At 51.7% G+C, this 20,273-nt stretch overlaps 1 protein-coding gene across 1 annotated transcript in view; it reads left to right on the forward strand.

The window, feature by feature from the left end:
* Positions 1-4,309: 4,309 nt before the first annotated feature.
* The window catches only part of RASSF4 (Ras association (RalGDS/AF-6) domain family member 4), a 35,809-nt gene continuing 19,845 nt past the window's right edge, over positions 4,310-20,273 (forward strand). Inside the window, exons 1-3 of the mRNA XM_011978582.1 lie at positions 4,310-4,333; positions 15,219-15,304; positions 16,815-16,890. Coding sequence (XP_011833972.1) covers positions 15,243-15,304; positions 16,815-16,890 — 138 coding nt within the window. The 5' untranslated portion in view covers positions 4,310-4,333; positions 15,219-15,242. The remainder of the gene's footprint in view (positions 4,334-15,218; positions 15,305-16,814; positions 16,891-20,273) is intronic.

Consider the following 20,273-nt stretch of genomic DNA (forward strand, 5'->3'; position numbering starts at 1 on the left):
GTTGGATACAATGAAGGGGAAAAAAATCACATAAAGTCATCCATAAAAGACCTTAAGGAATCAATCAGATCAATTAGAAATTAATTCAAAATCCCATTTACTGTCTTAAGAGAATGGTTTGAAAATGGTTCTCATTATTAATATCATTTACATCAAGATATATAAACCTATTTTTCAGGCCTCAAAAATCTAAATTACATCTCAACAACACGTGATTGTACCCAGCCTTTTCACCCTGGGAGCACCAAAGGGAAGAAGGTAATTTTTCGGTCTTTTGGAAGCTGAGGCCTGGTGCCAAGATGCCTCAAGCCAAAACCACACAGAACAGCCTGCCTGACAGACGGGCCGGGTAGGCTTTATCAGGCTTTTAGGTTCTTATGAGCTTCCCTACTTGCAAATCAAACATAAATTTGTCCTTTGTGGCTCTTTCATAAAAACATTGGCTCGTGAGTGTTTCCATTTGTCTTTTTATGGATCTTACAAGCCAGTCCGAACTGTTTGCAGAATAACAGCATTTCCTAAGTCTTTCTGAGGTAGGAAGGCCAAAAAGAATGCAATTGCCCACGATGAACAGGACGCCCTGCTCACTTAATGGACTCCCAAAGGCCTCCTTTACTGGGGTGGCGCCCTGGAGCAAGAAGTCTTGCAGGAACTTCTGTGTGGCCTTGGCTCCCCTGAGACCCAGTGTGTTCCATTAGAGGCAGATGTTGTTTTCCCTCACTCCCGGGTGGTACAGACACCACCACATGGGGCCACCAGGCACAAACCTGGACTCTACTGCTATCTGTACGTGTCATTTGGAGGGGGATCTCGGCCTCCCTGAGTCTGTTTTCTTACCTGAATCTGGCAAAAAGAAAAAAAAAATCAATCATATATCAAATATTGATTAAACACTGTAACAATTCAGACAGAATCAGCGTTTAAGGAAGCATAGTGTCCCTTCCTCTAGGAGCTCATGATAAAGAGCTGGAATATACAGCACGCCAGAGTGGTACGCGTGGGTCAGGAGGGGCATTTTACAGAGGGCCCAGGGAAGGCCTTAAAAAGGAGGTGATTTGTGATTAAAGACCTGAAGGAGGGGAAGAAGGGGAAGGAGGGAGCGCTGCGGACATCTGGGGAAAGAGCCCTCCATGGGAAGGCATGACCCTGACAGGAACAGGCTGGGTGTGTGGGAGAAACAGTGTGATCAGAGCAGGAAGAAGGAGAGGCAGTAGGAGGAGACGAGGTCAGAGAGACAATTAGGGGACAAGATCATCTAGGAAAGGGGTTGGCACACTATATATAGCCCTGCCATCCATTTTTTAGAATAGTTTTATGAGAACCACAACCATGTCCTTTCGTTTACATATTGTCTATGGCTACTTTCAAACTACCCCAATAGTGGTGAGTAGTTGTGACACGGACCATTTAGCCCACAAAGCCTAAAATATTTACTATCCAGCACTGTACAGAAAAGGTTTACCAACCTCTGCCTTGAAGAAATAGGAGCTAATTTTTCTCCATGGCAGGGAGTCTGGAGTAGGCAGTGCAGGGATGGTGCAGAAGCTCCATGATGTTAAGAAGGATCCAGACACCTTTGATCTTTATGCTCTGCCAGCCTCAGCATGTGGACATGTTGCATTATGATCTCAACGTGGCTGCCAATGCTCCAGATATTACACATCATGTACTCATTTGAGACAGGCAGGCAGGAGAGACATCTGTTCTTTCTACCAGGAAAGCAAAAGTTATCTTCACCATCCCTCAGACCTCTCCTCCCCCAGCACACTTTCCCCTGTCTCTGTGTCCAGAAGTAGGTCTCATGGTCACCTCTAGCTTCACTGAAAAAAGCTATGAAAAGGATTGTCAAGACTTAGACAGCTGTTTTTTTTTTTTTTTAACTGTAACCCACAGTAAGAATGCAAACAAAAAGTTCCACAAAACACAACTTATATTTACTGTTTGTGCTGTACACTGATATTTTCCCTTGCATTTGTTTAAGTACTAGTCACATCATCAACTAAGTTAATTTCATGACCCACTGTTGGGTTGTAAGTAGAGTATGAAAAATACAAGTGGGCATGAGCCATAACTAGGGGCTGGCATGTTGCTGCTACAGACAAGTTGGTTTTTCTCTCTCCTTTCCCTCCCTCTTTCCCTCCCTCCCTCCCTCCTTCTCTCTTTCCTCTCTTCCCCTTTCCCTCTTTCCTCCCTCCCTCCTTCCTTCCTTCCTCCCTGTCTCCCTCCTCGCTTTCCTCCCTCCCTCCTTCCTTCCTTCCTCCCTCTCTCCCTCCTCGCTCTTTCCCTCCCTCCCTCCCTTCCTCCCTCCCTTCCTTCCTTCCTTCTTGTCCTTTTCCTTCTTTCCTATCTCTCTTTCTTTTTTGCAAAGAAGGAAGTGGATATTGGCTGGCAACCGACACGATCGGCAGCCTCCACCATAAGTGAGCTGGAGAACACACCCAGTTCTATTGAACCCTGAAAGAAAAGGTGAACCCTCCTTCTGAGGGAACTGAGGATGCTGACAATGGACACTTGTGTCCGATGTAAAATTCTAGCACTCGCAGCCATGAAAGAAAATAACATGGATGCAGCTGGACACCATTATCCTAAGCGAACTAATGCAGAAATAGAAAATCAAACACCACATGTTCTCACTTACAAGCAAGAGCTAAATATCGGGTTCACCGAGACATAAAGAAAAAAACAATAGACACTGGGGACTCCAAAAGTGGAAGGGAGACAGCACGGCAAGGGGTGAAAAACTTCCTACTGGGTACTACGCTCACTATCTGGGTGACAGGATCAATAGAAGCCCAAACCTCAGTACCACACAATATACAATTGTAACAAACCTGCACATGTATCTCCTAAATCTAAAATAAAAATGGAAATTTAAAGAAATGCAAGGAGTAACACCAACTGCCCAGGAGTGCTGAAGGAATTGCATGGGATCCCCAATGTAAAGCACTAGCATAGTGTCTGAGCCGCAATAGGGGTACAGGACACATGGGCTTGCTGTCCCAAACCCAGTCCTCACTCAGAGCCACTTATGGCCCTGTGAACAGCATTAACTAGGTCAGAGAGAATGATTCACACTCGAGTTCCGGAGAGCCCAGGGAAACTGTTATATCACCCTGTGCTATGTTTACTTCTCCTATCAGGAGTGATTAAATTCTTAGGATCTCATGCTCAGAGGTTGACAGCTATATTGAATTTTACCCACTGTTTTAAAAAACCTTTGGAAGCACCCAATTATTTGTCTCAGCTTTGATGAGGGCTGTGGAACAGCAAATGTGTCATGACAAGTCATCAACCACAGGGACCCTCAGAGCTGTCCAAGCATGGGCCATTCTCCAAAAATTCAAGCAAACGCAGAAATGGGAGGGCCCCTGAACCGGGTATCTTCAGTCCTGTCACTTTTTGCAGGTGGAGGTTGCAACATAAGTCGTACAGCAGCCATGTAAGCATTAGCAAAGGCCCTCTAAGTCGGGGTTCAGGGACCCATGAGACTCAAATTCCAGGCTGATTTAGGTGCATGTGGCCACCTGCGTTTTCTAGAAGATACATATCAGATTCTAAAATGGCCATGAAACCCTAAAAATATTAGGAAACGCATGTTGAATGAAACTGAAGTGATTTATGTTAGGAGTGGGAGAGAACAGGTCCAGGGGTCAGAGCTGGGAATGGTGAGATAAAGCAGAAATTACAAATGTTTTCCATCAACCCCATGCCCTGCCTTGCCACCCCCACGCCCCAGAAACACTGAACTGTTTCCAGTTCCCCAAATGGCCTGTGGTTTTCTGTCCTCTCTGCCTCCGTGCTGGCAAACCTTCGTCCAGGAGGCAGTGACTGGGAGAGAAAGACTAACTTCTTCTTATTCACCAAATCGGATTTCTTAAACGATAAGAAGTTCTAAGTGGCCATGCCAAGCAAACAGCCAGACTGTACAAAGGTGCCCCTAGAGCAATAAATAGCAAATGCTCGGGGCTTTACTGATAAGCCTCCCCAGACTCCAAGCCCCACCAGGCATGCAGACAAGTGACTGCAGTGATTGCAGCGCCTGCGCAGCGGCCTTTGTTGGAAGTCCAGGAGTCCGCGTTACCCCGCAAAGTCCCTGGCCGCCGCCCGCACACCGAACCCCTCGGGGCTGAGTCGGACTGCTTTCTCCGCGCGTCCCGGGGCGCCCTCGGGAACTCAGGAACGCGCCGCGCGCTGAGCAATGGCCTGGGGACACCTGGCAGGTCACAGGCCCCTAACCTTCCCCGCAGCCCCTCCGGCACCGCCCGGCTCCCAGACCCTACCGGTGTTCCCGGGGCGGGGCGAGGCGGGGCGTACGGGGCGGTGCCATTGGCCGGTGAGGAGTGAGGGGCGTGCCCGGGGCGGGACGGAGAAGCCGGGGCGGCACCATTGGCCGTGCAGGGCAAGAGGCGGGGAGCGGGGCGGGGCGAGGGTCGAGGGGCGGGGCGCTGGGCGGGCCTAGTCCCCAGGAGCTGAAGCCGGGGGTCGGCAGGCGCTGCGGGGGCAGCTCCGGTGCAAGCGAGGGCACGACACATGCAGTGGCTTCTGGACTGCGCGATGACTGAACGGTGAGTGACGAACGAGCAGGAGAGTGCTTGGGCGTCCATGGACCATCCCCTCCGACCCAGGACTGCCACCAGGCAGGGACGCTGAAGCCTGGGCACTTGTGCCCTTCGGCCGCAGCACACAGGGTCCCTCCCCCTGCCAGCCTGGCGCATTGCGGGCCTCGGGCTCATTACTGAGAGTGGGCACTGCGCCTGGCACCTCTGTTAAGCACTTTAGGGGCTACAACCTGAGCACGACAGGTGAGCGCGACCACTGGCTACACCTTTTTTGTTCACCTTGTCCTTAGCCAGTTTCCTAGAAGTACTGATCCTAGAGTTGGGGAGAGAGCCTAGAGGCCTCTGGCACAACTCCGATTTCACTGATGGAAATCGAATGCCTAGGTAATAGCAGCAGGGGTCTGTCTCACAATCGCTGTCTGTAGAGGGCTTGCCTTGCTCTGGGCCAAGTGCTTTAACACAGTATGCCTCTTACTCCTCACAGCAAGTGAGAGTCCTACTTTCGTTATCCTGTTGTCAGATGAGAAAACTGAGGCTTAAAGAGTTACAAAATTGTCCACCTTTACCGGATGAGTTGGTGATGTAGTCAGGATTTGAACCCCGGGCTTGCTGTGCCGCTGGGTCTCTTATTCTTCACCCCTAGTCTCCCGAGCTCATCCTGCCTGCTGCCCTGCTCTTCTGGGCTCCTGACTCCAGACCCGTCCTGCACTTCCCACTTCCAAAAGATGCCTCAGTGTTTTCATTAACCTGGCACAGCGGAGGGAGGGAGGCCTCCTCTCACACCAGAGTCAGTGCCCAGGCCAGGGCCAGCACTTTCTTAAAACACAGTAAGGAGAGCTTCAGGAGCCCCATTTCACAGAGGAATTAAATAAAGTCGCACAGCAAATAAGGGCTGGGCTTCTGGAATTTGAACCCAAGCAGGTTAGACTACAAAGCTATGCTGTGCACTCACAGAAGAGCCCCTCGCTGGCTTTGCTGTAGTTTAACTGCCTACAGTACTAAGGTGTCAATGAGGATTTGTTGCCAAAATCCATTTTTTTAAAAAAAAGTTAGAAATGAATTGGTGAAGTAACAGGTAAATGTAGACCTTCCTGCCTTCTGTTCCTCTGTGTGGTTCCTTAGCTACTGCTGCCAGGACAGCAGGTTAGGGGAGAAGACAGGAGGGAGAGGGTCAGAGGAGAAAGAGGAAAGGAGAGAAGAGAAGAGATGAAACTCATTAAACTTAGGTTAAAAAAAATGCTCCCAGAAATTGTCATGGGCTGTTTCAGCACTTTGTCAGTGTATGGGAAGGCTGTTGTCATTAGTTCTAGCCATAATTCTTTCTATGTGTAGCGCTGGTGATTTGACAATAAAAATGTTGATGCCACAGATTAAAGTGTCTATCTGAAACTCAGGAGATGGGGCTGTATTTCCACCATGAAGCTCCAGTGGGTGGCCTGGAGGTCGAGAACAGAATCAATGTCCAGGGTCACCCTGGGTCAGGACCAAGTGGACCATGACAGATAACAAAGAACATGAACGAAACTTGGGTGTGTGTCAGAGTTCAGATTCTGGAAGTGCAAAGCCTCAAAGGGGAGACCCTAACTAGAAGGACTGCCAGAAAGCCTCTGCCCTGGGCCCCTGGGGTCTGGGGCCTGGTTTCAGTGGTCAGCTCAGACTCTCTCCTCACTCATGGCCACTCCTACAGGGAGGCCTCACATTCCCATGTCTGGGGCCCCACGGTCTCTCCAGAGTCCCTGACTCCCAGTGTCAGTACGAACAGTAATGGGAGCCTCTTTTCATTATGGGTGAGCCCCACACAAGGCCCATCTTACATGTCTCCTCATTCGTCTTCACAGAAGTCATCGAGAATTTTAGTTATTTAATTGATGAGGTGCCCAAGGTTCAGAGAGGGAACTGGACTTGCCTAAGGTCACAAAGCCAGGCAGTCACAGAGCAGAGCTTTCAACCCAGAGCCTTGCAAAGGCCAGGTGGTTATTCTCTTTCAGAGGACCTTTGGGAAAACTGTTTTAAAATAAAGAAAATCAAATAGAAAGTGGCTACACTTCCTAAAGCTTCTACAGTTTTTTTATTTTTGTTAAAGAGAAACTTGTGCCCAGGGTCTCCTTTTCTGGCTGTCCCACCTTCTTCCCTAGGATATACTGTGGAGGAAGAGGCCCAGAACCCGCTCCCTTTGCCCTGCCTGGCCTTGGGAAGCAGGAGTGGGATGTCATTGAGCCCCATAGCTGCAGAGCTGGGAAGAGCCCTGAAGACTCTATATCAGCTGCCACAACAGCTCTGGCTAAACTGAGGCCCAAGAGATGGCCCAACACACTAGGATCACAGGCCAAGTTAATGTCACAGCAAAATTCACATGCAAGGCTCTACGATGCCGCTTCTTTGCCTCCTCTTTCTTGCTGTGACAGGTTTCAGCAAAGACTCTAAACCTGGGATCTGGGGATCTGGGAGCACGTGGACAAGAACTGTCTCATCCCCCTGCAGTAGTATGCAAATTGTGTGTGTGTGTGCACGTGCATGCAGATTGCAGCAACATGCACATACATGCATTTTCTGGGGAGAGTGCACTAAGCTTTCAAGAGACTCCAAAGGACTCTATGACCCAAAAGATTCTGAGACCCTTGTGTCTCACAGGGCCCTTGTGTCTCCAGCAGTGGCATGTGGCACATAGGCCTGGGGTAGTGGACAGCATAGGTGATGGTAGCCATAGAGAACCTCCAGAGCAGCCCTGCAGCAGCAGGCACCCAGAGGGGTCTGCCCCTCTGCATTACACTCACAGCCCCAGGCAATTGGGATATTGGCCAGTGCCCATTTTGGGCACCTGTTTGGCCTGAAAACCATAGCTAAGAAGATCTTTGTTCCTGTGGAGCTTCTCTCTCTCTCTCTCTCTCTCTCTCTCCTTTTTTTTCCACTCTTGTTGCCCAGGTTGGAGTGCAATGGCACGATCTCGGCTCACCGCAACCTCTGCCTCCCAGATTCAAGCGATTCTCCTGCCTCAGGCTCCATAGTAGCTGGGATTACAGGCATATGCCACCACGCCCGGCTAATTTTTTGTATTTTTAGTAGAGATGGGGTTTCTCCATGTTGGTCAGGCTGATCTCGAACTCCCAACCTCAGGTGATCCGCCCGCCTCGGCCTCCCAAAGTGCTGGGATTACAGGCATGAGTCACTGCACCTGGCCAGATCTTCTCTTCCATAGGGAGGAGGTGAGCCTGGTTGGTGGGGAAGTTGAGGAGTGGTTCAGGGGGTTCCAGGGCCAGGGATTGTATGTGTAAGGTGGAAGGGGGAACAGGAGGACTGGAAATGGTTTTCTTGTCCCAAATTGCTTTGCCTTGAAACAAGGGCAGAAGCCAGAAGTCTTGCCCACTGGGAAGGCTGGTCTGTGATCTACATGGGTGCTCAGGGCCAGGCTCTCAGAGGAAGGGGAACTGTATCAGGGAGGCCTGGATGCTGGACTGGACTCAGAGAGACCTGTCAGTGAGAGCCCAGGACCACAGCGGGGAGTAAAGATGAGCCAGACCTATGTGGTCAGCCCAGGGCAAGTCGGGAGCAGAGGTGGAGGGGAGCTCTGTGCCCGCCTCTTCTGGACTCCCCTGGTCTCCACTGTCTCTACCCGGACAGTGCAGAATCTTCCGGGGCAGGGAGGAGTGAATTGAGCCAGAGGGATGGTGGTGGGAGTGGAGAGGAGGGGTCTGGTGATTGGAACTAGGCAGCAGGAGGGGATAGCAGTGTGGAAGGAGGTGGGAGTGGCAGCTGCTGAGGCGCTGCCTGCCATCTACAACCAGACAGCCGGCTCTCGCCACAGAAATGCTTGGCTGAGGGTACCCCCTCAGAGGCACCTGGTGCTGGCAGACACTGCAACTTCTTCCCCGGCCAGGCTCCTGTCATTTGCTGGCTAACAGGTGCTGGGAGGGGCCTTTTAAAGGTTCATTGTCCTCTGTGCCCTGTTGCCGTTGTGGCTGGCATTTGAATGTGGTAGCCATGGACTGCAGCCAGGAACTTAGTCCCCCCGGAATGCCGGCAGTGTGGCCTGCACCTGCTCTGTGGCCTGCACCTGCTCTGTGGCCTGCACTTGCTGTCCTCCTCCAGCCGGAGCAGCTCAGGCCCCCAGCTGTGCCCCACACCCTTGTCCTCCTTTCTTTTGCTTTCCAGGTCACTTTCTATATAACCTATTTGATTTAAATCATGCTGAAATAAGAAAATAAAAATCACAATTCCAGGAAATGTTAAAACAGAGGTAACCAAGCTCTCAGCCTTCACAGACATGCTTAGAACATTTTAATTTGGATGCCCGTACGTTTTCCCTTTTGCCAAGCAAGGACACCACATCTATGCTGGCCATGTTTTATGTAAGAAGGGTCATTGTCAGACGGAAAAGCAGGCAGCACAGTCTTAAAATAAAAGGCTTTCAAGTGGACTCAATTTCGTGTCACGAAAGCCTCACTTCACTCAGCATCTTCTGTTCCTTTTGCCACTGACCTGTAGGAATTGGGCCCCGGGAGTGACTGGAAGAATCACAGTCATCTTCTTCTGTAATTACTGTCCCCACAAACACAAAAAAGGAAAGACGGCCCATGCCTAGCAGCTCTAAAGCCCTTGGCGGCCTTTGTCCCTCAGTAGCGACAGCAGGCTGGCTGTCTGCACGGCTGGCAGAACAGCTGCTGAAGTGGAAAGGGAGAACAACTCACTGCTTGTTCACTGGGACAGGTAGCCATGGCTGGCATGCCGCCCAGGGGGCCTCCTCTGGGTTACAGAGGGCCCTGGCTGCAGTTGATCACTCTGGTTGGGGACAGAGTGTCCTCCAGCCTGGGAAACAGGCATGGAGGCCTGAGCTCTGTCCTGGGACCTGGGGGAGGGGAGCAGGCCCAGACAAAGAAGGCTGAACTTTCCCAGCAGAATGGCACGGCTTGGGGGAGGGGAGGGCCCGCTAGCCGACTTGGCCTGTCCAACTGCATCTGTCACTCTGTGGTTTTGAGCCTGAGCCTGGGTGGCAGGCCAGCCCCAGCTCGTCCTCTCCTGACTCCTGCTGCCACCCATGCAGCCTCGCTTTAATCCATTTGTGTATTAGGCTTCTACCTAGGATCTAGTTTCAAGATAAGGTTGTGTTGTTTATAAAAGACTGGAAAATACGCTAGCAGAGATTCTCAAAGGCCCCACCTAGTGCTCTTGGAGATTCAATGCAAAAGGCTGCTCCGGGAAAATGCTCCAAATAGAGACATGGCTCCCTTTCCTCTCCTGTTGGGTGCGTGTGTTCCCCCTTGTAGCTCCCTCCTGCCACAGCTGTCTTTTAGACACCCCTTATGTACTCATGCAGTTTCCTATAAGACTCGCCCAGTGATGTCAAAACGAATGAAATTCATCAAAATGAATGCAAGTCTGGTTAAGGGGATAGGGCGCAAGCTCAGTGTTGCGTTCTGCAGTGGAATTCTGTGAGTGATCCTGGAGCTCAGGGAAAACAGGTCTTCTTGCGGTGTTGGGTGTGAGAACCAGAGAGACCAAGTGACTTTTGTGGGAGCCATAGGCTCTTGGCCCCTGAAAGTTTCACTAAAAATCAGACATGAGGTGGATTGATTAATAGGAGAAAAGGCATACACATTTACTTAAGGTGCACGCATGGGAGCCTTCAGAATGATGGTCCAGTTTCCCAGTGAGTTATATACCATATACAGAGACTTATATGCCATTTTGAGGTTACAGAAAGAATAGGGGCTTAGATTCTGGTGAAACAGGCTATGGGAGGAGGAGAGGCTTGGCTAGTGAAAATGACCTTGTTATGTAGATGAAGCCTCCCTCAGAGAGACTTTTAAAGGTGTGGATTCTCAATCTCTCCTGGATGTGGGGAAAGACCTGGAAAGGGGAAGGGGCCTGGTTGCATTAATGGAGATTCTCTACAGATGCAAATTTTCCCACTGAAGACACTCTGCAAGCTACTTTTTTCAGGATGGGCAAGTGGCAGCCATTTAAGAATATGTCAAAGAAATGTATGTTGGGGATAAAATATTTTCATCTCCTTCCCTTGCTTAGGGCCATGAAGCTAATGAGTGCTGGAGGACACAGAAATGTGTGCCTCTCTCAAAGGAGAGACTGTCTTTGTGTGGAGCCGAGGTTCCTACCCTGTAAGGCTCAGGACCCAGCCCAGTAAGCTGGAAGAGCCTCCCTTTGCTGCAGTGGGCCCTGAGCTACCTCCCTCAGCCTTGTTTGCTGACCCCCCTGCCCTCCTCTGAGATGCCATGCCCCATTCTCTGCCCCAGCTGTTCACCCCACAAGCCCATCTTCCCCTTTACCCCTTCACTTTCCCATCTGCAGTCTAGGACTCTTCTTTACTTTCCTCCTGGTTTGTCTCCTCTGAGCAACTGCCCCCAGCTGATGCCATTCAATCATGGCTGGAGACACTCAACCATAGTTGTGTCCTGTAAATAAGCAGGCATGCAGGGGAAAAGCACTCATGAAGGCCAGCGAGGGAGAACCATGCTTTTCAAGTAGTATTACCCAGAGTCCTAGGAGATGAGGCTCTCTGCCACCATCTCACTGTTAACCATGGCAATCCCCTTTAATCTGTTTTACATATATTTTCTATTTGAGCAAAGAGTTCCACAGTTAAGAAAATTTCAAACCCATTGGAAGTCAATATTCTTGTTGTACAGATGGCAAAATTAAGGCCCAGAGAGGAGAAGGCATGCAGCTAAGCACCCCAGAACTCTTTAGGAAGCATCTTCTATGAATAAGTAACCACTGCCTGACTTACGGGAAATTCCACTTCTAAGTATTCCTACTACGTATGGCAAAATGAACTTCTTCCCCACACGCTATAGGAGACTGGAAGTAAATGTAAATCATGCCGTGTCGTGAATCAGAAGTCACAAACTGGAGCCTCACTGTCTAGTGGACTAGGAGGGGTCCCCAAACACTGGTGGGACTTTGACCCTAGCTGATGTCCAGGCTCTTGACTCCTTGAATTCCTTCTCATACAAGTCAGAAAATAGTGAAAGTACACACTCAAGAAGGGAGAGTGTGCAAGGGAGTTGGGAGCTGCTGCCTTGATGGGTTTCTTTAACCAAGGGGTGGAATATCCAAGAAGATTCCTGAAAAAATGTGGAACTTTCTTGAAACTGTGGTGCCGCCCATTTTTATGTCACATATTGGTGTTCTGGACCTGTCACGGTGCTGTGGGTGTGTGACTTAGCATCCCAGAGAGTTGCCTGGTTAATGAGTGAGGAGAAACCTAGGTCGAATCCAGCACCATGTTGGGTTCAGTTGGTCTTAGCCAGCTTGGCCACGCTCTGATTTTTTAGAGTCTTATGACCCCTAGCTTCTTATAACTCCTATTTCAACAGTTTCCTTTTGATGGTCATGTGAAATGGCTGCCTGGAATTTTCTATTCTCCTGCAACCATCTGTATTATTCCTGTATCACCACTAGGTGTATCTCTCTTACAAAGGTGTTTGGTTTATTTATAAATATATTTAAATATAAAATATTACATTAAATATATGTTGTTTTAATTGGATTATGTATTTCATGAGACTTGGTCTGGGTTATGCTGCAGTAACAAATCCCTGATACACCAGTGGCTTGTCACGGCAGAGGTTTATTTCTCTTTCTCAGTCTATATCCAGTGTGGGTTGGCAGACGGTTCTGGTCCACAGTCACTCAGAGACCCAGGCTGACCATCGAGTAGCTGCACGGTTGAAACATGTGGCTTTCTGGGCCATCATGGCAGAGACAAGAGAACTGCAGGGTTGCACTGGCATAAAGCTGCTGGCCTGGAAGGGACCCACACACTTGTTCGCAGCTCAGTGGTCAGAATGAGGCCCATGGCCCCAGCCAGCTGCAGAGGGCCAGGGTGGTGAGCGACCACATGGGCATTCCAGGGACAGTGCATGCCTCTGCCAGCCATCCACCTTTCAGTAGTGAAATATAGCCCAGAAAAATCCAGATTCCTGGCTTCTTATGAAACGCCAAAAGAGTTGCCACGTCGCAGAAGGAACGTGCCCCCCATTCCCCATGGGCCCCGTGACGAGTGTCCCTCAGTGGAGTCACCTCCATGGCCGTTGGAGACTTTTATATTATTTATTCCTGCTGTATGTGCACAGCTCTGGAAGAGTAGACTTGGAGGAAGTCTAGAAGCTTCTTGTATTTATTCAGCAATTTAACCATGTATGGACTTCCTGCGATGTGCCAGGCTTATACTTGGGGCTGGAAACTAGTGGTAAAGCACCCCGCCCCTGTGCTCCTGTTCTCTTGGGAGGGAACTCTAAACAAGAGCTGGGTTCTGCAGGGCCCAGTGGGGAAATGGGAAGAGGTGATGGGGCAGAGAGGGGCTGCCCTGACATGGACTGGGGCTTTTCTGGCAAGGGTTTCCAGGAGGAGCTAACATCGGAGGAAGGAGTAGTTCTGGGTTCTGAACAGAGAACAGCACTACAAAAGCCCCAAGGGAAGAAAAAGCATAGAGCCCCTTAGGGGAGCCGTGAACTGTTCAGTGAGCCCGGGGCTTAGAGCAGGAAGTTGGGGTGGAAGCTGGATACAGAGGTAGGCAAGAGAAAAAAACACCGCCTGTTATGTGGGGGTAAATCCAGCCCTTCCTGTAATGAGTTTGCTGAAAGCAAGATTTCGTTATGCTAAAGACCCACAGAAGCAGTGTGGGCTGAGAAACCCAGTCCCATGGCTCACCCTGGGCTGCACTAGGCTTCTGCCTTGCAAACATATGAGGAACTACCCAGACAGGGGGGCAGATCACTTTTTCCACAGGCAAGCAGAGGTGCTGAGGAACTGAAACTTTATTTTGAAATCCCTGTTGCCTGGCCAAGAAAAATGCAGCAAGAAGTCGCCGGCTCCAGGCTTTGCTGCTGGGGGCCTGACATCCTTCCAGGCCCTGAGGTGCCTCACTCTGGAGCACGGCAGAGGGGAGGAGGTATGGATAGGATGATCCTGAAGTGATCAGGAAGCCCACTCCCTCAAATCCTTCCCCTTCTCCAGGCCAACTGTATTTCCCTGCCTCTGGCATCACAGGCTCACGCAGGGCTGATGTTAGCACAGAGGGCAGGCTCATCACATTTGTGGGTGTCAAGCAAGGAGGGAGAGAGCAAATTGGACCTGTCCAAGTGAGTGCCCGAGGGGATGGGCATTCTGCAGGGACGGGCTCTGAGGACATTAATAAATACGACAGCAGGTGGAACTGAGCTTGAGCTCCCCGCTCCCCGTGGCATTAGAACACGCTCAGGTCAGGAAGACATGATGGGTTTGTGTGAACAGATGTGGGGGAGTTGTGAATGAGTGGAACTGTGCTGTGGGAAGGATGTGGTGTGGCCCCAGGCTGTGCCCCCTCCCAATGTGTCCTAACACCCCCAGCCCTGTGCTGCAACTTGGGAGATGGAAGGTGGAGGCAAGGTCAGCACTGCAGTGTGTGTGTGTGTGTGTGTGCGCGTGCATGAGATTGTGTGTGTTTGTGTGTATGTGCGTGTGTTGTGTTTGTGCGTGTGTGTGAGCATGTGTGTATGTCTTGAGTGTGACTGTGTGTTTGTGTGCACGTGAGAGTGTGTGAGTGTATGTGTGTGTGCATGTGATTGTGTACGTGTGTTTTTGTGTATGTGTGCATATGAGTGTATGTGTGAGAGTGTGTGTGTGTGTGTGTGTGAAGCTTTACCTCCCTGCCCAGCATGTAGGAGGCCTTGATAAGAGTCCTTGGCCACATTGACATGGGGGAGTGAGAGGAACAGGAAGTCGTGCAGATGCCAACAGGATCGAGAAAGCTCTGGTGGATTTACCGTCCGTGAAAGAAACCTGGGGAGGGCAGGAGCAGCTCCTCAAACCGGTCAAGGCTGTGTGTGGAAAGAGGGAACAGTATGTGTGTGGAACAGTGTGTGTGAACAGTGTGTGTGTGGATCCACTAGTGATCCTGTGGGCTTGAGATTACTTTGTTGCACAGACGAGGAAAGGAAGGTTTGGGGGTTTAAGTCACTGCCTGTGTTCGATATAGAGAAGGTGCTAAGAGACCAGAATCAGGGGGCCGAATGCTGGAACAGTGGCTTTGCTGCTTACTTGCTGGTAATCTTGGGCAAAGTGCTTACACTCCTGTCCCTGTCTTCTCATCTGTAAAATGGGAATATGGTGATACTTACCTCACAGTATTGTTGTAGGGACTGGATGAGATAACTCAGAGAAGATGCCAACCATCTACAGCACATAGGGAACACAGGCCGACTAACCCACTGCCAGGAGAGCCAGTGATGGGCCACTGCCTGGCTCAGTGGGAAGGCAGGAGAGAGGCCCAGGGTAGCTCTGGAGGATTGCAGGAGCAACCAAGGCAGAAGCCATCAGTCAGGCTGTCCCAGCCAAGGGAAGGGAGCATGTGGTCTAAAATGCTTAGGAGACAGATCCGGATTCCTGGGGATTATGGAGAATCTTCCGAGGTGGGCGGCTGAAAGGACCAGTGTCACTGGCTCAGCATGACTTTGCCCAACCAAGGGCAGCTTGGCTGACATGTGGCCATGTGGGTCTGGGCCAGACCCTTTCAGCTGCAGCCACCTTGTGCCCAGGCAGTGTGATGCCAAGGCCGACGGTGTCTGTGCCAGGGCTGCAGGTGTTGGGTGCTGCACTGGCCAGCATTCCTCTGGCTCACCTGTTCGTCCACCCTTCCTTGTCTTCCCAACAAGTAACTTCTAGGTCTGCAGACAAGAGGAAGAGAAGATGAAGGAAGACTGTCTGCCGAGTTCTCACGTGCCCATCAGTGACAGCAAGTCCATTCAGAAGTAAGCCTTGGTGTGCAGGTTGGGTGGGGGAGTCTTCACATTTGCCATTCCCCTCATCCTGGGCAGCCTTTAGGTGGAGGGGTTCTGAGCACTTGTTCAGATATCTGATGGGGTGCCCTGGGAGACAGTGATGGGGTGCCTCTTTTTGAGCCTGTCCAATAGGGGATCCCCAAGCCACACATGTCCATGGCTGGGAGGCATGGGCAATAGAAACGAGGCTCCAGATGGCAGGCCCTTTATACTAAATAAGTGTGTACGAGGCCTCATTATAACTTTTACATTGATTGCATGTTGACAAATAGTAATTTAGATGTATTGAGTTCAATAAAATGTGTTATTAATGCTAATTTCACCTGTTTCATTTTCCCTTCTGTATTAGGCCATTCTTGTGTTGCTATAAAAAAATACCTGAAGCTGGGTAATTTATAAAGAAAAGAGGTTTAGTTGGCTCACAGTTCTGAAGGCTTTATAGGAAGTGTGGTGCTGGCATCTGCTCGGCTTCCAGGGAGGCCTCAGGGAGCCTCCAGCCATGGTGGAAGGCGAATGGGGAGCAGGCACTTCACATGGCGAAAGCAGGAGCAAGAGAGAGGGAATGGAGGGAGGTGCCACACACTTTTAAATGACCAGATCTCGTGTGAACTCAGAGCGAGAGCTCACTCATCATCACGGGGATGGCCCAAGCCACTCATGAGGGATCTGCTCCCATGATCCAAACACCTCCCACCTGGCCCCGCCTCCAACCCTGGGAATTACAGTTCCACATGAGATTTGGGTGGGGACACAGATCCAAACCATATCACCTCCTAACATGTACTAGAAGATTGAAATTACCAGTGTGGCTCACATCCCACGTCTGTTGGCCCCACTGCCCCACAGAGCCCAGCTTGGGTTCAGGCAGCTGTCTAGGCCGCCCCTCCCTCCAACATTAGCCAAGGCTGTGGCTTTCCCTTCGGGAAGGGAGACAGCATTGAGGGAAAGCGACTTACTGCAGACTTCAGGGCCTTACTCAAAGGACCATCACCTTCTGCTGCGCCTTCGGAAAGTCAGGGTGGGGAAGAGGCAGGCACCCCTCAGGGTGGCCCACAGCAGCAACAGCAGGCCTTGTAGGAAGTGATATGGGGAAAAGCAATAGGCTGTACAATGCCACAAGCAAGTCCAGGACATTTACTGTGAGGAAGCGACGCAGGTGGAGGACAGGGAGGCTGCCAGGGCCTTACCTGTGATAGTGAAGATGTCGGCCCCCTGGACATCCTGGACCAGATACAGGCCTGTCCTGTGAGTCTCGCCTCCTCCTCAGCCCCACCCCCATGCCTCCCATCAGGGCCATGTGCAAAACCATCCGGGTGCATCGTGATGGCACAGTCTGGTCTCCTCTGGTTATGCCTGGCCTGTGAGAAGGGTGCTGTCACACTCCTTTTACAAATGAGGAAAAAGAGGCCAGGGAAGCCAAAGACCAGGAGCTGAGGCCCTGCCACACCCCAGGAGTACATGTGTGTCTTTCCCTTTCTAGGTCGGAGCTCTTAGGCCTGCTGAAAACCTACAACTGCTACCATGAGGGCAAGAGCTTCCAGCTGAGACACCGCGAGGTGAGCCTGTTGCTCTTGTTCATAGACGTCACCATGTACCCTGGGAGGCCCTGCCTGACACGTGTTGTTTCAGGGTAATGATGAAGACCGTTCCCTTTACGCTCAGCAGTGACCCAGTTTGGACAATAAATTATATGGTCACTCTCATCACTCACCTCTGACCCTGAGCCAGGGATCAGGTTATCAGCAGCCAGGTCATCTCCTTGCAGAGGGTCAGCACATCCCTTCCAGAGTTCCTAGTGGCAGAAATCACCTTGGGAGTCTTCCTCCTTCCCCATTCCCCTGAGACTTTTGTCCAGGTGAACTGCTGCTGAGAGCAGGTCCTTCCTCCACCCATCACACCACTCAGCGGACGAGAGGAGTTGGTCCCTCTCTGTTCCCTGCCGGCCCCGCCACGTATCTGCATGGTCTCACCTGTGGCTCCTGGTCCCCAGTGCTTTCATTTGTAAAGTGGGGTGTGGGGCTACACAGGGGCTTACAGGCCCAGGGGCTCACAGCAGGCAGCGCAGGTGTGGGGAGTGGGTCCCCACTCAAGGAGTCAGCCGCCCATCAGATCAAACCATCCCTGCTATGCAGGACCGTAGGCCTAGTGCAGCCAGACCCTTTCTGATTTTTCAAAAAAGGATAGATTATCTGGAATTTCATGAGGAATTTCCCAAATCTTGAAACATCATGTGGGCTAAATACATGTCTGATGCCAAACACAGCCCTCAGGCACTGCTGGACTCTGCAGGGCCTAGGCTTGGGGGACCACCCACTGGGCAGGGCAAGTGGAGCCCTAGTCTTGTGGTCATTCACATCCTCCGATGTTTCACGCGGGAATCTTGGTTGGGCTTTGTGGCCCTATCTTGGTCTAACTGAACATATTTGTACTGCCTAATGAACATATTTGTACAGCCCCACCCCCATGCGTCCCACCAGGGCCATGTGCAAAACCATCTGGGTGCATCGCGATGGCACAGTCTGGTCTCCTCTGGTTATGCCTGGCCTGTGAGAAGGGTGCTGTCACACTCCTTTTACAAATGAGGAAAAAGAGGCCAGGGTAGACTTGAACCCAGATGGTTCAAGTCTATCGTGGTAAGGCTGTTTTTGAGTGGAGGGTTCTGCAGTTGAGATTGGGTTGGCTCCTGGACTTTCTCCCATCCATCAGCATCTGACCAGGGCCGATGGATTCCAAGTGCCCCTCTGTTGTTGAACACAGGAATGGGCAGGGCAGCCCCAGGAAACCCAAGACCTCCTCACTAGTCCTGGCTCACTAGTCCTACTCCCCCCTCTTCAGTAATTTAGACACCCTTCTACAGCTCCCAGGCCAGAGCTAGCCCAGGCATCCAGGCAGCTCTGGGCAGCCGGGGGTTGCCAGTCAGTGGCAGGTCAGAGGGCCAGCCAGAATCTGCTGCCAGACGGCCTCAGCCAGCCCCTGAGGTGTCCCCTTGGCCAGCCAGGCCAGACGTCACACCCTTCGGGAGCTTCTGGCTCCTGGTCCAGGCTATGCTGGGCTGCCTGTGACCACCAAGCATGGTACAAATCTCACACTCCACCTCCTTGACCTGCCCAGGCCACAGGGCCCGAGAGCTTGCTCCCCTCCGTCTCCTGCCATCTCACCTCCTCACGCTTGCTTCTGTGACACCTGTCTCACCCTGCCTGCCCCCATCCTGCCCTCCCTAGGCCAGGCACCCTGTGGGTCCCTGTGCAGAGTTGGTGGGTGACTTAAGCAGCAGGTGTAGGCCTGGAGAGAGCTGGGGTGAGTTCTCAGTCCTGAGCTCCAGTGTGCTGGGCAGAGGGAGGCACTGGGGAGAGTGTGTTGGGGCCACAGGGATTTCCACCTGTGCTGTTAACACAGGCCACTTCATATCTGGTGGAGGCCGGGGGTGTGGTCGCTGCTGTTGAATGCAAATTCCTACCACGCCCCTCCCCCCGGCCTGCTGAACCGAAAACACTTAGTCCTCCCGTCTGTGTTTTAACGAGCCCTCCAGGGCATTCCGGTGGAAGGTCAAGTTTGAAAACCACTAGTAAGAGCTTAGTTTTGGCACTCGGGATTCCCCAAGATAATCCCCTCTGTAGGAACGGTTGTCGGGGGCAGGGGCGGTGGGGCAGGAAGCCCCAAGAGCGTCCACCCTGCGTTTGTGGTTTGTGTATGCTGCGGGACAGCCCACATAGAGAAGTAAGGGACTCTAAGGCTGGGAAGAGGTGTTCTTGACAGCCCTTAATGATAGAAAGTCAACCCACCAAGGGGATTTTCCTGTCCCTAACTCTGAAGAAAGTGTGAGGTTTGACCTGGTCTCCATGGAGCCAGAAAGTACCTTTCAGGAAACTTCTGTAGCCTTAACAGCCCAGGGGGTACCGGCCTGAAGAAGTGTGCATTTTTGCTGGGTCACAATCACCACATAAGACGAGACTTCAGGCTGTGACGCTGATAGGCCTCCAGATCTCACTGCAGCCCTGTGACGCACCCAGCACGACGACCTCCTGGACCTCTGGGCACTTGCTACAGGGGCAGGGCCATCCCAGGCCAGTCTCTCCTCAGGCACCACAGGCCCCAAGGGCTGGGCAGACAAGAGGAACGGATACTTCCCCGGGGAACCTCCAATGCACCAGGCGCTTTGCCTCTCCTTTATTTAGTATAAGGTGATACAGGAATGATTATTTTCCAGGCAAAGAGATCGAGGCTCCCAAAGTTTAAGTCTCTAGACAAGGTCACACTGCAGTAAATAAAAGGTGCTGGCCATGGCCCCAAGATCACAGCCACTCAAAACGGCAATACCATTTCCAGCATTAGGCTTTGGAGGTCTCCACCCAGTATCAGTGAACAGGTCTCAGGGACACAGGGAGCAGTTTGTTGCCCTTGAGCCCCAAGCCAAGGGGCTCTCAGGCTGGCGAAGGGCTCACCACCCGGGGTGCGCTCCCAGAGCCGCCTGAAAGAGACCCCCCGCCCCGTGTTCTCACTGCCCCTCCCCGCTGCAGCACCGGCAGCCTGAGCATTACGGTTTGGGGTGCCTTCTACTCCACTGTCTCATCCCACTTCTCCGAAGGTGGGCAGGGCCACGCCCTGGGGCCAGCGTCTCCTTGTGAGCTTTCTCCCCGCTTCCGAGGGGCCAGAGGAGGGACGCCTTCTCTGGAGGCTGAGGCGCCGACTTCCTCTATCATGAACCTTACCTTTGGGATAATTTTGCTTGTATTACAACAAAAAGCCTGAACAACGGGGAACAGCCTGTGCCTTTTGAACATGGCAAAGGGCTTTAACCAGGCTGGCTGGTATCTCAAAAGAAAAAAGGACTGCCGGGAAATGTCCTTGTGTAAACCCACCGCTCTCGGCTGTCGGCAAGCAAGTGAGCCCCAGGCGGCGGAACCCTCTCCGGGGACTGCGTGCCGGCTCCGCCCGCCTG

The sequence above is a fragment of the Mandrillus leucophaeus genome, unplaced genomic scaffold, assembly GCF_000951045.1.
Source record: "Mandrillus leucophaeus isolate KB7577 unplaced genomic scaffold, Mleu.le_1.0 Scaffold197, whole genome shotgun sequence".
NCBI lineage: Eukaryota > Metazoa > Chordata > Mammalia > Primates > Cercopithecidae > Mandrillus > Mandrillus leucophaeus.